General features: G+C 38.5%; 1 protein-coding gene across 3 annotated transcripts in view; it reads right to left on the reverse strand.

Moving 5' to 3' along the window:
• FAM189A1 (family with sequence similarity 189 member A1) overlaps positions 1-17,191 on the reverse strand; it is a 452,536-nt gene that overhangs the window by 172,629 nt on the left and 262,716 nt on the right. The window contains exon 2 of one of the 3 annotated variants that reach the window (XM_038532625.1): positions 3,852-3,969. The exons of the other annotated variants lie outside the window; for them this stretch is intronic. Within the exon in view, the coding sequence (XP_038388553.1) occupies positions 3,852-3,887 (36 nt within the window). The 5' untranslated portion in view covers positions 3,888-3,969. The remainder of the gene's footprint in view (positions 1-3,851; positions 3,970-17,191) is intronic. 3 annotated transcript variants of the gene reach the window in all.

The raw sequence follows: 17,191 nt of genomic DNA on the forward strand, positions 1-17,191 counted from the left end.
CAAAGGCAGATGCTTAACTGACTGAGCCACCAGATGCCCCATATTTGTCCCATTTTTCAGAAATTTTGCATTTTGAGATTTTGGTAAAATTGTTTATAGAATTTTCCATTCTACTTAGAACTCTTTTGGCCTCAGTTCTTCATCAAGTAGGCCTCTCCATGGGCTGTTTGGGTGTCCTCATGACATAGCAGCAGGATTCATCTGGAGGACTCTCCCACCAAGAGAGCAATAGTTATAAAAGACAGGATGTAGTTTAAGTGATAATCACATTTTCAATTTGTTTATTTACTCCTACCACTCATATAAATAAAGCATTTTAATTGCCAAAAAATACCTATTATGTCTTCTTGTCTCTTTTAATTTCAGTCTTCCCTCTTCCTTACATGTTATGTGTTGAAGGACCCTAGGCATTTCCCCTGTAGTACCTGTATGCATTTACTAATTATCTACTTCTGGTGAAGTTCAAAATGTTCACTTCTCACATGTATGTCTTGTAAATAAGTGACAACAACAAAAAGTAAGCAATAGGATTTAGAGGTTTGATTGGACTCAGGTTCTTTCTTTTTGGTAAGATGATAGGTCATACTGTGTTCATTCACAACATGGCATGCCAAGTCTAGGTGCCAATGCCTGGATGCATTACTACAGTGGATGTTGCAAAGTGACGATATTCTAATTATATTATTTCTTCCTCATTTATAAGTCTGAATTCTTTCATATGGAGAGGGAACCACTTCTCTACTATGATTAAATCCTTCCCTTTATTTAGTCTTCAAAAAAATAGCATCCTCTGGGAGTAGCAAGTCGTTTTTTTGGTAAAGATCATTATGAACTTATAGACCAAAACATATTTAATGTGTTTCACTCCTCTGCAATTTTATTCTTTTTGATGTACATATTGTCCTTATTTGGGCCAGTAAAAACTTTCTGGTTGTCTTTTGTCAATGTCTTGGGTCATTTTGGTTGTCTGAAACTTATTCTCTAATGAATTAATCTAGTAATTTTTGATTGTATGCTAGAAATTGTGAATGTGACACTGTCAAGAATCTGGATTTTAGTTTCCTTTTTCAGAGAGTGCTGAATTTTGTTCTAGTCAATAGTTGATTTATTGGTGGATCAGCTCAATCCTTCTGAGCTTGTTTTTAAGATTTATTATGATGGATCTAGAGCAGAAATTGGCAAACTTTTCTTCTATAGTAAATATTTTACACATGTATGTTCTCTGTTGTATATATTTCTTCATTGTTATTTTAAACACTATAATACTTTACAAATGTGAAAATCATTCTTAGCTCATGGGCTGTATAAAAGGGCAAAAGACCATATTTGGCTCATGAACCAGAGATTGCCAACCCATGGTCTGGAGTAGCCCTTTCTCTAGAGCTTTGGTAGATCTACTCTGAAGTCATGGCCTTTCTAGGCTGTGAGCTCAGTGCCGATGCTGTTCAACGATGTTTGTCCATGGTTGAAACTCCTTGCTTTCTCATGCAACTTCTAGAATCTGTTTAGCTCATAGCCCTCCAACAGTTCTTCTCTGGCAGGCCTTGCAGAATCTCATCTTGCATACGCACAGCTTAATTATTTGGCTAAGTAACTGGGGAACTCTTATGAAGACTTCTGGAGCTCCTTCTCTGTACAGCTCCCTTCTCTCCAATATGCTGCCCTCCAAACTCAGGTTAGTAGCTCTACTCTATGTCCCCCAAACTCAGTGAGACAACTGTGTTCTGCTTAGGCTCCATCTCCTTACATTGTGGTATGGAAAGTGGTATCTGGAGCAGAAAACTAGGATGACTATAGAACTCATTTATAAGTTTCTCCTTTCTGAAGAATTGTAATTTTGTAGTACTTATTATCTAATATCAGAAAACAGTTGCCTCATTTTTTTTTTTTTTTTTTTTTGTCCATTGTTGTAATTATTTGTAGTGGGAGGGCTAATTCAGTACTGGCTATGCTGTCATGATGGGAAGCAGAATTCTCTGAGTAGACTTTTCAAATAATGAGCTCTTTAAATTTTTGATAGTCTTATTTGTGAGAAATATACAGGTAGATGATAAAAAAAATTTAAAAACAATATTTTCCATACAACTTTACAAATGAAATTATACTTAAAAAATTGAATACTGCTTTTTTTCTTGATAAATGTAATACAGAAATGTCTCTTAATAATGCAAATGGATTTTAAATCTTTTCAGAATTATTCATATTTCCACATGATCATGGTACTGTAATTTGCAGAATGTGCTTGCCCTGTGGGAATATTTCCCCTATGGTTAGTGTAGATAGCACTGAAAGGACACATAAGCTCAAATAGCCAGAAGTATCTGATATAGATGAAGACATAATTTTGATGCTACCAACTATAGCTACTACCTCCATCCAGGAGCTCAGCCTTCCTGCAACCTATCCACCTACAACCTTGGGATAGCTAGAACATAAACTCTTCCATTACTTCCATGAGTCTAGGGCCTTCAATGAACAGCACTGGTGCAGAGTATTGTGATGGTAGATGGAATGCTAGATATTGTTCCCTGAAGAGACCACATAGCATGCACTTTTAGAACCAGCTTCTTTGGGGGGCACCTTCAAGTAACCTAAGATATGGGAATGCCACCTCACCACCTGAAGACACCTGCAACCCATTTATGGGTCATCAGTGTTCCAAAGCATACTAACTGAAAAATTTGATCTGATCAATTTTCTACTAATAGGTGTTTTTTGGTTTAAGCCACCCAGTTTGTGGTAATTTGATTCAGCAGCCCTAGGAAACTAATACATGCCCCAATCTAGTTATTTTAATTGGTATTAATCACATTTATATGTTATTCTAGATCTAGAAAATTAAAATTCTCTAGAAATTGAGATCTATTATTGAGTATCTGTCAATTATTTCAGTTTTTAAAAATCATGTTTTATGATTTTCTGTAGAGTTTCAGTGTTTTTATTTGCCTATAGGTTCATAATATTTCTTGTTAATTTTAGGACTAAGTATTTTACAGTTTTGTAAATATTTTTAAAGAAGATCTCTTTTCCCAATATATGTTCTAAGGAGTTTGTTTTTTAAATTAAGTATCACTCTGCTTTCTATAGCATTCTCACATTTGTCATTCTGTTGAAATTGTACAGAACCTCTGAGTCACCTTTAACCTTTCTTTTTTTCTTAATCCCATATGCAAACTTTCAGGAGGTTATGCAAATCACCTTAAATCTAATTATTTATCATTAGCCCTACTACTATCCCCACCTGATTCAATCCACCATCATTTCTGTTTTTTCTTTTTTCTTTTCTTTTTTTTTTTTTTTGTATACTTTTTTACTGGAGTTCGATTTGCCAACATATAACACCCAGTGCTCATCCCGTCAAGTGCCCCACCCCCCTCAGTGCCCGTCATTTCTTATCTGGGTTACACAGAGTTCCCCAGAGAAACTGAACCAACAGGATGTGTGTGTTTGTATATATATTCAGGGGGGAGGGGCGCATATGTATATATACACACACACACACACACACACACAAACACAGAGTGAAGAACAGGGGAGATTGTTTTACAGAACTGGCTCAAACGATTGTGGAGGCTTGGCAAATGCAAAATCTGTTGGGGATAGAGCAGCAAGCTGGAGACTGGAGAAAGAGTTGCAGATCAAGTCCAAAGGCAGTCTGCTAACAGAATTTTTTCCTGCTCAGGGGAGATCGGTCTTTGTTCTATTAAGGCCTTCAACTCATTGGATGAGGTCCACCACATTATGGAGGGAAATTTGCTTTACTCAAAATCTACCAATTTAAATGTTAGTCTCTCCTAAAAAACACTTTCACAGAAACATCCAGAAAAATGTTTGATCAAATATCTGGGTACCTTTGGCCCAACCAAGTTGACACATAAATTAGCCATCACACTGTTATAGCCTCTTCACTGCTCTTCTTTCTTCCATGCCTCCCCTGCAGCTCATCCCTCCTCAGCAGCCAGAATGATCCTTTAAAAAGTTAAATCAGACCATGTCACTATCTGCTTAACACATTCTAGTGGCTCCCCATTTCACACAGAGTCCTTCAACTTACTTAAAGGACCTATACCTTATTTTCTGCTCTTTTCCTCTGACCTCATCTTCTACTCCTCCTCCCTCCCTTGCTCACTTCCCTCTAGTCACAGTGGCCCCCTGGCTGTTGTTAGAACCTGTTACTCCCACTCAGGGCCTTTGCACTAACTATTCCTTCTGCCCCAGATATGGCTAACTCCTTCACTTCCTCATTCCCTCACTTGGCCCAAGTATCATCTGCTCAATGAGTCCTGCTGTTGCCATATTAAAATAGCAACCTCTTGGCACCTGAGTGACTCCGTTGGTTAAACTCTTGATTTCAGCTCAAGTCATGATCTCAGGGTCCTGAGACTGAGCCCCACATTGGGCTCTGTGCTGGGCACGGCTCCCGCTTAAGATTTTTTCTCTCCCTCTGCCCCTATCCCTACCCCTCTGTCTCAAAAAATAAAAATAAATAAAATAGTAACCTCTTCCTTTATCACTCTCTCAGTCCTCTGCACTACAGTCTACCTATTCCTTTTTCCCTGGCACATATCTTCTAACATACAGCATTACCCTTTGAATTTTATTACTTGACACTTTCATTAGGATATCAGCTTTCTATATAATTTATTCACTGATGTAACTCACATGCTCAGAACAGTGCTAGTAGTTAGAAGGTAAAAAGTAGTTGAATGAATAGATGAATGACTTATAAATGCAAAGACACATTTTTAATTAAAATTCTCTATCAGAGCTTTTGGTTCTAGTTAAGATGGGACAACACATTCCACCTTCACTCTCCAACTGATTACAACTCAAAACCCTGTGCAGAATATACAAAGCAACTATCTTAGGACTCTGAGAACTTAATAAGAGCAGGTTAACTGGGTAAGAAACAGAAATTCAAAGAACCATATGGTGATGGTTGCATTTAGTTTTAATTTCTAGCCCTGTTTTTTGGTTTGCACTTAGTTTTAATTTCTAGCCCCCACTGTCCCCTGGCTTAGATTCTACTATGTAGAGACATAAAAGTTCCAAGAAAACACTCACTCTACCTTATCAGAGTCCCTTGGAAAGGGGCAAGGAGGGGTGACTGTTAGACAAAGTTATTTTGATTCTCCTGACCCCTCCTGAGGACAGCCTTAGTGTGGAAGCTGCAGTAAGAAAGCAGATGCTGGGGTAGTGGGCAGTGGGGAAGGTGGCAATGCTGGCACCCTTGCAGATTCTTCCTTCTAATCACTTTGCTCTGAGGCAAGCGCAGAAATGGGAAGTACATGAAGATGTGGGAAGGCAAAGGCCTACATTTTATAGTCAGATCACTGAAAAAAGGTGCCCCCAGAAACAAGAGTAAGCTCAAATAGCTGAAACACTTTTGAGAAAAAACAACCTTATAGAGCTCACACAACATGATCTAAAGTCTCACCATAAAGCTACAGTGATCGATACAGTGTGGGACTGCCAAAGGGTAGACACACAGATCAATTGAACAGAACAGAGAGCTCAAACATCCTTTTACACGAATGTGGCCAACTTGTACTCTGACAAAGGTACAGTGGCAATTCAATGGAGATGGGTAGTCTTTTCCAAAGATGGTGCTGGGAAAATTGGATACCTGAATGTCAAAAGATATAAACTTCAAGGTACATTTCCCATCATACACAAAAACTAACTCAAAATGGATCATACACTTAAATGTAATATATAAAACTAAAAAAAAAAAAAAAACTAAAAAAAAAAAAATAAAAAAAGGAAGAAATCTTCAGAACATTGGGTTAGGTAAAGATCCTTAGATACAATACCAAAAGCATGATCCCTGAAGGAAAAAATACTGATCAACTGGAAGAGAAATAACCAATAAACTTTTACTCTGGGGAAGGCACTGTTAACATGAAAAGAGAAGCCATAGATTTGAAGGAAACACTTTCAAATAACCTAACTGACAAATGATTTACATCCAGAATATGTAATGAACCTCCAAACACCTTCATATAAAAATTTAAGAAGTTCAGACAGTCATTTCCATGTGAAAAGATATACAGATGACAAATAAGTACATGATAAGATGCTGGACATCACTGGTTATTAGGGAAAATGCAAATGAAAACTGCAATAATATATTACTACATGCACAGTTATTAGAATGGCAGAACAAAGTAAATGGACTAGGCAAGTGTTAGTAAGGATGCAGAGTACCTGGACTGTCCCATATGCTAGAGGGAATGCAAAATGGTACAACCACCCAGAGAAAATAGTTTAGCCATGGCTTACAAAGTTGGGCTTACCTCTGCATATGACCCAGGAATCCTACTCCATGTATTTCATTGGAAGATAACCAAAATGTATGTCCATACAAAAACTATAAACAAATGTTTATGGAAGCTTCATTCACTATCACCAAAAAGTAGAAATAATGCAGTGTTTCATTGGGCCACAGGATAAAGCAACTGTGTTACATCCACATGAATAAACAGTGCACAACAATAAAAAGGAACAAAATTATTTATATGTACAACAGCATGGATGAGTCTTAAATGTAAATGAAGCCAGTCTCATGAAAGCACATATTGCATGACTCCACTTAGATGATATTCCGGAAGCAGAAAAGCTATATGGATGGAGAACAGATCATTTGTTTCCGAGGATTAATAGTAGAGTTAAAAATGAACTATAAAGGGGCATCATAAGAGAATATTATTGTGGTGGTGGTGGTTATATTAACCTGTATATATGTTGAAACTCATGGAACTGTACGTCAGAAAAAGGTGGAATTTACTGTAGGTAAATTTTAAAAATATTTTAAATTCTCTGCCATAAATATGAAAATACCTGATAACCCTGAGAAACTTACTCAGGACCCACAATATCTAATAAGCAATCCAGAGCTGTAAATTATTTGGATAGCACAGTAAGAATACCAATATAACAATATTTTTTCTACTTGTTATATAGCCAGAAGGAAAAAAGTATCTAAATTTCTAGTATTTTAGCTTTTAAAACTAAGCTTTATGATTTTAGCTGTCCTCAAGTATTATGGAAGAGGCATAAACCATCTCAAGGAACTGGCTTGTTGTTCAAGAAAATCAGTGGTTTTATCTAGTGTTCACAATAGAAAACCTCAGGAGTCCCTCTCTCCCAAATTCTCATCTTCAATTCCACTCATCAACTCTACTCATTTTGGAAGAAGGAAGCAAAGGAGAATGAGGACCAGATTTTGTTGCATTAAATAATCTGGGCACGGGGAGTATTTTAGGTAGCATGGTCAGTGATGGCCTTTGTGTAGAGCTGTCACTTGAGCAATAGCCTAAGAGAAGAGAAGGAGAAAGCCATGGTAAGATCTTGTGGAAAAGCATGGCAGGGGGAAAACAGCAAGCACACAGATCCTAAGGAAGGAAGGCATGTGGGTGTACAAGGAAGAGCAGGAAGGTGAGTGTGGCTTGTGGAGGAGGGTCCAGGAGGTGGGCAAGGGACAAATCATACATGGTCTTGTAGAGCATGATGAGGAGTTGAGATTAATATTCTGAGTGAGACTAGTAGCTGCGAAAGAACTGTGAACTGAGGAGTGATGTGATGTGACTTAGGGTTTTATATGTTCACCAAGGCACCTGTGTGGCTTTACAGACTTAGAAGCCAGAATGGAATTAGGTAGATAGTATTATGGCTGTGTTGGTCTAACAAAGGGTTATAGTGGCTTTGACTAGGGAAGTCATGGTAGAGGTGATGAGAAGGAATGGGATTCTGGGTATATCATGAAGTGAGAGCTAAAACGTCTTGCTGATGGAATTGTAGAGAGAGAAAGAACAGTCAAAGAGGGTTGTTAAATGCTTGGTCTGGGCAAGAGGGTAAATGGCAGTATCAGTTACTAATGTGGAAAAGAGCTGAAAGAAACAGACGTGAGTGGAAAATGAAGACTCTGCTTTGGACATATTCGATTTGGGATGCCTATCAGACATTAATATAAAGATGGTGACTGGGCAGCTGGATACATGAGTCTGCAGGAGCCCAAGAAAGAGGTTGGACTAGAGGTAGTATTTAAGGCCATGAGTCTAGCTGAAGTCACAGCAGTGAGAGAACATGGACAGAGAGTAAGACTCAGGACTCTCCCTTTTTCACCCTTCAGGAGAAAAAGTCAGCAGAGAGGCTGAGAGGGGGTAGCCAGTGAAGTAGGGGAGACCTGTGAGACTCAACTGATCTATAAGCCACATGGAAAGGAAGATGAGCCAACGATGACTATTGAATTTGCATTGTGATGATCAAAGGAATCCAGGAACAGTTCCAGAACTGCCAGTGTGGCAGGTACCCCCTAGGTTGCTGTCATAACATGTGTCAGTTCCTTTGAGATTGGGGAGCAGTGCCCAGCCTGGGGCAGGTGGAGTGGGTACAGGCCAGTCATGAGAGACCCAGTATTCAGGATCTTAGCATTCAGCAGGCTGGAAAACCAGAGTCTGTGTGACCAGGAAAATCTCCAAGACCAAGCACAACCATCTTTAGGGAAAGAGGAGAGGGACAGAACATGCTGGGTTTCCCAAATACAGGGCACCGGGATGTAAACAGGTTCACTTGAATATTAAAGGAGATGGTGATCCCCTCTGGCTAGAAGATTTAAGACACCAGGACAGTTACATTTACAGAGAAGAAAGAAATATCTTTTTTTTTTTTAAGGGAAAAGCTAAATATAAGAAGTTTAGAATACCACGTGACAATGTCTTAGTTTTAATTAACTTTCAGAATTCAGCACATTTCTAAAAAGATAGACTTTCCTTTCTAATCACACTGAGCCAGTTTTTTATACTTGTCTCATATTTTTTTCCCCAAGAGCAAGTTATATCAAGGCACCTACGACCCACAGGGAAAATTGGCAATATTCTTTTTTAAGTTCTTTTGCCAAGAACCCAACTGTTTAAAGCAGCAGTTCTCTCTAGTTTTCTGTAACTAAATGAGAACATTAAATTCTGAATGTATCTCTCTACAAAAGCCATACAGAGCACCCTCTCCTTTCTCTTATATAAAAAATACACGATGATTACTTGATCCCATAGAATGAACATCTGAAGAGCCACCTGTGAAGGGAGATTCAAAATGAAATAACACTGTTAAGAGAGTCACTCAAAATAGAGTAGAAAAGAAGTTGAGGAAATAGAGCCTATGCACCTCTTCTGTTTCAATTTCCGGAACACCATGAACTTTTTACTTTAATCAGCTACAACTCCACCACTTCTTGGAACACATCCTTCTACTTTGGACTGAACTAAAGATAATCTAACACCTGTTAGTTTAAACCCTGCCAGCACCATCTTAATCCTTTCAAAACAAGTTATGTAACTTGGGGGAGTTTGCCTTTATAAACCTGAACTTCTGCTAGCAATTTGGAGGACACTTTTGATTTCAGTGGACTTTGTGTCTCCAGGATTGTAATCCCCAAAACTCCAAATACCTACTTTGGTTTCTTTACAGCCTCTTTTTCATTGACATGCCTTTTAAAAGTTGACTTAACATTATTCTTCAGCTACCATATAAAATACTCAAAGTCTACTAGAATTTTTAAATAATCTAAGCATACTGATCACTCTCATTACCTTCTATAATAATTACCACTTACAGTAAAAAATTAATAATGTGCTGAGTGGTTTGTAGATCAGCTAGAAACAGATCCTTCTGACTGGTGTTTAGAATTCAGCTGCAAAATTGAATGAAATATAAATACAGCAAAAATACATAAAAAGGAGAAATGAGATTTTAAAAAAACAAAAACAACTTCCCTATTGCTAAATATTGAATTGTGTTCTCCCAAAATTCATATGTTGAAGTTCTAACCCCACAATGTGACTGAATCTGGAGATAGGCTTTTAGGAGATCATTAAGGTTAGATAAGTCATAAGGGCAGGGTCTAACCTGATAGGGCTGGTGGCCATTATAGGAAAGAGAGAGAGAGATCACTCTTTCTCCATTTGCATACACCAAAGAATGGCCATGTAGGGACATAGCAAGAAGCCAGCCATCTACAAGTCAGGAAGCAGAGCCTAACCAGGACTTAGAAAAAATAAATTTCTGTTATTAAGCCACCAAGTCTATGGTATTTTGTTATGGCAGCCCGAACTAAGATACCTATTAAGAAGATTTGACTTTTATTTTTTTACATTTTATGTAAAAATGCGGAGTTAAATACTAACTAATAAGTAGTAAAAATGTTTTCACATACTTCTATTATTTTTTCTGGGAAACAAACAGTTGTAAATTAAGTAAATTTCTTCCCCCAAGATTTCCTGGCTATAGATCACTTCTTTCATATACTGTGACCCCAACAATTTCCCCTAACAGTAATATAGACCCTTCTGATGCTTGTTTAAAAGTGTAAGGACTTGCTGAGGTGCCTGGGTAGCACAGCTGGTTAAGTGTCTGACTCCTGGTGTCAGCTGAGATAGTGATCTAAGGGTTGTGAGATGGAGGCCCACTTGGGTTCCATGCTCAGCACAGATCTGCTTGAGATTCCCTCTCTCTCACACCCTCTCCCCTTCCCACTTGTGCACACTCTCATAAATAAATAAATAAATAAATAAATCTTTTTTTTTTTTTTTTTTTTTTAAAGTGTGGGGACTTGTCTTGGCACATGCATTAAAGATGGTAAATACTGGTCACAGGCAAAGCAGAGAGCTCTTCAAAACTCAGTATCAAAAGCTCAATCAACCCCAGGCAGCAGAGCAAATTCAAAGAGCATAGCCTCAGGGGCCATGTGGATCTGAATGTGAATCCAGCTACTGCCCCTCACTAGCTGGGTGACCCTGTGCAATCACCCCATTTCTCTCTGACCGCCTCTTTCTTCAAAGATCAGAGCCCCTTGCAGGTCAGTGGGAAGGGTGAGAGACCAACATTCATAAGCACCCAGAGCAGTTCCTGGCACCTAATAGGAAGCTATTTCTACAGCGATTGAATGACAGTAGAAGAAATACCCTCAGAAGTCATTAATTTGAGAGTGGTTAACAGTGACAGTGCCCAGAGTAATTTCTTGAAAAAAATATTCTCAGTTCATATAACATGGTTGCCTGCTCACATGCTGTGGAATTGCCTACACCGTCACAGTAACTGGTTTCCATGCCCTGAGATTCCCTCCTGTATTTTCACACAGAGGCAGCATCGTGCAAAAAAACTTCAGGCTCTGGACTAGGACTCTCCTGGTACAAATTAAGTAAATGTTGCTTGGCTTCTCTGTGCCTCAGTGTCCTTGTCTATAGACATGTTCATACTAATGCCTATCACAAAGGACAACTACAAAGATTAAAACATGATACATGTTGCCCTCAGCGGCCCTCCATAAATGTCTACTGGCTTTGGTGGGTGGCAGAGTGCAAGGAGGAAATGCAGAGCCCTGGAACTCACCTAAATACCCATGTGAGGCAACACCACAGGCCCCTCTTTCGGTTCCTCATGAAAGGCACAGGACAAATGTTTTAAGAAATTCACCAGCACAATCAAAAAAAGGGAAGAGACAGCCCGGGTGGCTCAGCGGTTTAGCACCACCTTCGGCCCAGGGCATGGTCCTGGAGACCCGGGATGGGGTCCCGCATCAGGCTTCCTGCATGGAGCCTGCTTCTCCCTCTGCCTGTGTCTCTGCCCCTGTGTGTGTGTGTGTGTGTGTGTGTGTGTTCTCATGAATAAATAAATAAAATCCTTAAAAAACGGGGGGGGGGGGGGAGAAGAAGGTACTACATTATATTTGAGTAGGAAAGGGACCTTGAAGATTGAAACATGAGAAGAAATAGGAGATGCCAGAAGGATCTGATCCCTGCCCCCTCATGGCCTTCAAAAGTCTGCATGAGCACAGAAGGTAAATCGAGTCCTGAGCATTCTCAGCAACACCTGCAAGTCTGAAGTGACACCAAGAGCACATGAAGCCATCTGAGGTGTGCACATGCTTCAAGCTTAGGCACTCCTTGCTTGCTGACTGAAGTTCCCTGGTCTGTCACAGAATTAACTAGCTTTCCCAGGGACTTGGAGACTGCTGGCTTTAAGGAGCAAAGGACTAGACCTCCCCATAAGATAAGACCTGACCACATTCAGAAATAGCTCCTGCTGATGCCAGCGGGTCTGGTCAGGTCATGTGGACATACAACTCTCTGCCTGGGCAATTGCTTCTCCTGCACACAGCTCCCCCTCCCTTCCCCATGTCCTCCCTCGGAACACCCTCCAGCTTCCCCTACACAGGGAAGACAGCCTTTGTGACATCAGTCCACCGTCTCCCCATGTTGTTGGCTGCCTGAATATAGCAACCTTTCCTTTCCCACCAATACTTGTCTTTCCAGCATTGACTTTCAAGTGGGGAGCAGCTGAACCTGAGTTCAGAATTGTTTCTCTGCCTGGTAACAATGTGAACTGAGTTGGGGGTAGGTGGCTCTAGGAAATATGGTTTGTTTTTTGTTTTGGGTTTTTTTTTTTACTTTTTTAAAAATATTTTATTTATTTATTCATGAGAGGCACACAGAGAGAGGCAGAGACATAGGCAGAGGGAAAAGCAGGCTTCCTGTGGGGAGCCTGACATAAGACTTGATCCCAGGACTCTGGGATCATGACCTGAGCCAAACGCAGATGCTCAACCACTGAACCACCCAGGTGCCCCAGAGATACGGTTTTAAAATCCCTTTGGAAAAGCAGCTCACATGTTGTATGTACCTCATGGCTCCAGAAAGGAAGACAGGGCCAAGACTGAGGGGCCGGGCTGATGCTCACAGTAGTGGGACTCACCCAGGCCTCAGCCAAGGAGTCATTTCATGGGGTTTCAGAAGGAAAAGCAGGACTCCAGGGCCTTGGCAAGGGCAGCGCTCAGCCTGCATGGGCCCTCCCCATCATCTCCTAGACGCTTACAAAAAGGCTAGCAGGCAACATCTGTCTCTGACAGGGGACAATAGACTGGGATGAAGGTGATGGGACAGGAGTCACACACATGGGAGCCAAAGAACACAGATATGGAGGCAATGGCATCGCACATGAGCGAGACAGAGTGTTGGCAGATGCACGTACTAACATCTACTGCTAAGACAGGCAAGTCAACAAACAGAGGCAGAAGGATTGCGAAAACAGAGCCAGACAACCAGGAAGAAAACATAAACCAAGAAATAGAAGCTCCCTGCAAGTACTTCGTGGAACTCAAGATCCTAATAAGAATATAAATCCAACACCAGAAGCACTCGAGGTGATAAACGGTTGGAGTATGATTATAGGACACTGGTGACAGAACTAAGGAAACCAATTACAAAGTGAGAATTAAACCCTCACCACGGCACATCCAATAAATAATGTGAAAACAGCAACAGACAGAGTAGACATGAGCGAAAATCACGGTACTGGTATGGGGGAAGGCATGAGATCGCCACAGTAACTTCGTGGAGGCAAGTGATATGGGATTAATTACAACGAAGGGGATCTGAATGGTGGCTGGGAGTTTTTTCCCTTAATTCTAGAAACGAAGGTGTCTTACCATGAAGGAGCACAGGGCTGAAGTTTAGAATTAACTTTAATTTTGCTTCAGTGCGTTTTCTATTAATTTCAAATAAAAACAGTTGTTTGAAACACACAGAGTGTTATTTCCTTGTAGCTCGCATCTTCTATCGCTATATGCATGGAGAGATTTCTGAATTTATGGCCACCTAATATAAAAAATAGATCATTTCTGGATGGTAGAATTCTGTTAATTTATTGCTTTTGCTGTTAAACTTTTCTATATTGCTTAGTTTCTTAGAAATATGCATTATTTTAAAAATATAATTATTTTATTTATTTTTTTTAAAAGATTTTATTTATTTATTCCTGAGAGACACAGAGAGAGGGGCAGAGACATAGGCAGAGGGAGAGGCAGGCTCCATGCAGGGAGCTTGACGTGGGACTTGATCCCAGGACCCCAGGATCACAACCTGAGCCAAAGGCAGACACTCAACCACTGAGCCACCCAGGGAACATAATCATTACTTTAAAAGGAAGAAAATCCACTAAACATTCCTTAGATAAACATATATACATATGCATACATATATATACATACATACATAATATATGTGTGTGTGTGAGTATATATGTATATATATATTGTTTTAGGCATTGAAGATACAAGTCAGACCAAGACTTTGTCCAGCTACAGGGAAAATCAGGGAAGACTGTAGATTCAGGAAGACAAAGATTAATCCAAATGCAGCTCATTCCAGAAATGCAAGAGTGATTTCACAGTAGGAAATACAATTCCTTGTGTTAATAGAGCCAAGGAGAAAAATCATATGATAATCTCTAGGATACTACAAAGATATGTAAACAACTCAACATCTGTACATATGAAAAACACTCAAAAAACCAAGAACTGAGGGAGATGATAAAGTCACATCCTACATAATAGAAAACATACAATGTACAACATAATCTCACCTCAAAAGCTAGCCTATGAATATACAGAAGATACTAGTTTTTCTGCTAAAGTCTGCAACAAGAAAAGGGTACCTGCCATGCCCACTACTTTTTAACCTTGAGTTCAAGGGATTAGCCATTAATCAGACAAGAAAAATAAACTGGAGCCATAAAGTTTGGGAAAGAAGAGGTTAAAATATCTTTACTTGCAGAACATGTGATTATATATGTGGAAAACCAAAAGAATTCATGTAAAACAAGCACACAGAAAAAGAAAACTGTGTAAAAAACAAAAACAAAACAGGTACTAAGATAAATACACAAAAATCAATAATGTTCATTCATACCAAAGACAAGAGTCAAAAAATATAATACAGGAAAAGACCACATTTACAACAGTAAAATAGATAAAGAAATACCATCACTGTCAACTTGATAAGAAATGCCTAAAACTTACATAAAGAAAATTGTAAAACATTCATAAAAGAAAAAAAATGCACCAGGTTCTTGGATAAGAAGAGTCAACAGCAGAGATGTCAGTTTTCCCATGGTTAACCTATAAATTTAAAATCATATCAATAAAAACATCTCACCATTGCTTCTTAGAAGCCGGGCATATTGGTTATATAGTTCATTTGGAAGAACAACCAAGCAAGAATCTCAAAAGAAACCTTAGAAATAAATCAATGAAGAAGGCTAACCTACCATATATTAAAATATGTTATAAAGCCTCTATTATCAAAACAACATAGTACTGGTTTATGAATTAACAGACCAATGGAATGGAACTAAAATATCCAGAAATAGTCCTGTTTATGGGAATCTAGGGTATAATAAAGGTGTCCTTTCAAACCACTGAGGGTAAAATAGATTTTCTAATAAGTAGTATTGATATAACCAGATAGTCATATGGAAAAGGAAAAATATATATCTGTTTCACACAAATCAGATCAGGATTAATTCTAAATTGAACAGACATTTAAGTAGAAAAGTAAAGACGGGTTGGGGGGAAAGGAGAGAGAGCTTCCATCTAAGTATTAGACGAAAACAGGGAGTTTCTCTACAAGCTACAACTTGAGAAATACTCCCTATTACTCAAAATCCAAAGCAGTAAAGGAAAAGCATATGAAATTTAACTATGTAGAAATTACAATCTTTACATATAAAAAACCCACCAGAAGTAAATAAAAAAGACAAATGATAAATTAGTATCATAGACAAGGGTTGACATCCCTCACATTAGCAGCTGCAGTATCATGCAGCTGTAAAAAGCATGAGAAATTATCTCTGTACGATGCTATAGACTTATCCCCAAGATATATCATTAAGTTACAAACCAAGAGCTAAGACGGTGTTTCTAGTATGCAAATATACATGCAGGATGTGTAGAGTACACATACATGCTTATAATTTTTAGATGAAAGTATAAGGCAAAAGTCCCTAAGACTGGTTGCCATGGGGCTGGAGGTGAAGTGGTGGGGGATTGGAGAGGAAAGAAATAGAAACTGCATAAAGGGGACAGGATGACAACTAAAATTCTCCAAAAATCCTTATATAATATGCTTTGACTTTGTAACGGTAAATGTTCTATATGATCATGACACAAAATTAAATCAAAATGTAAAAAATAAATCCCTAAAAACAAAAGCAAAATGAAATAAATCAGCATATTGGATTGGTGGGTAAGCAATTTCTCTGTGTCTCTCTAGTCGTATATATTAACAGATAACAAGGGCTATATGGGCTCTAGCAGCCCCCTCATCTGGTCCAGCAAAAAAATAAAAAAGAGACTTTTTCTTTTTTTTTTTTTAAAGAGAAAGAGACTTAAGAGACACAGACAGATACAGTGTGAGAAGTCTGAACATGGGATATTTTATTATAAAACAAATTACTACTATTTATTAGGTGTGGTAATGGCTTTGCAACTTTATCATTTTGTAAAAGGAACCTTTTCCCTTTACAGATACATATTTCAGTATTTTGAAATGAAACAATATGATGTCTCATATTTGCTTTAATAATCCAGAGGACCAATGGTGGAAGGTATCAGTAAAACAAGAATGGCCAAGGGGTTGCTGTAGCTGACTGATGGGTGCATCAAGTCCAATACCTGGGTTTGGCTCAGGTCATGATCCTGGGGTCCTGAGATTGAGTTCTACATGGAGCCTGCTTCTCCCTCTGCCTGTGTCTCTACCTCTCTTTCGGTGTCTCTCATGAATAAATAAAATCTTTAAAAATTTTTGATACATTATTTTCTTTACCTTTGCATATATTTGAAATTATCCACAATTAAAAATAAAAAAAAAAAAGGAAGAAAAAGATGTAGGATCTGAACCTAAGCTCTAAGTCATGTAGCCGGATTTTAAAATCTTCCTATGTTTGGGAAAACTCAGTTCCTTCTTTTCTTTTTGGTTCATTCATTTTTAAATGAAGGACACATAAACCTAAGTCACAAGGCAAATTAATGGTATAACAAAGGTCAGTCATGTAGCAGGATTGAACAAAGGGCTGGTTATTTTTTATACTTACATAAATATAAAACAAATCAATATGTGAGTATAACTGACAAATAACCAAAGCATTTTATTAAACACAAAATTAAAGTAATATTGCAAGAGAATATTTCAAAGACAAATAAAGAATTAAACTATTTCAGTTTGATAATTATACAAAACAGCCTCTTTTTTGTCTGTTTTTTTTTTCTAGAATAGAATTAAATTGATGCCCAGTGTATACTCAATATTGCTAAACTGAAATCCCAGGTACATACAATAACATATAACTAGTCCAAAGAAAC

The sequence above is a fragment of the Canis lupus genome, chromosome 3 (assembly GCF_011100685.1).
Source record: "Canis lupus familiaris isolate Mischka breed German Shepherd chromosome 3, alternate assembly UU_Cfam_GSD_1.0, whole genome shotgun sequence".
Classification (NCBI taxonomy): Eukaryota; Metazoa; Chordata; class Mammalia; order Carnivora; family Canidae; genus Canis; species Canis lupus.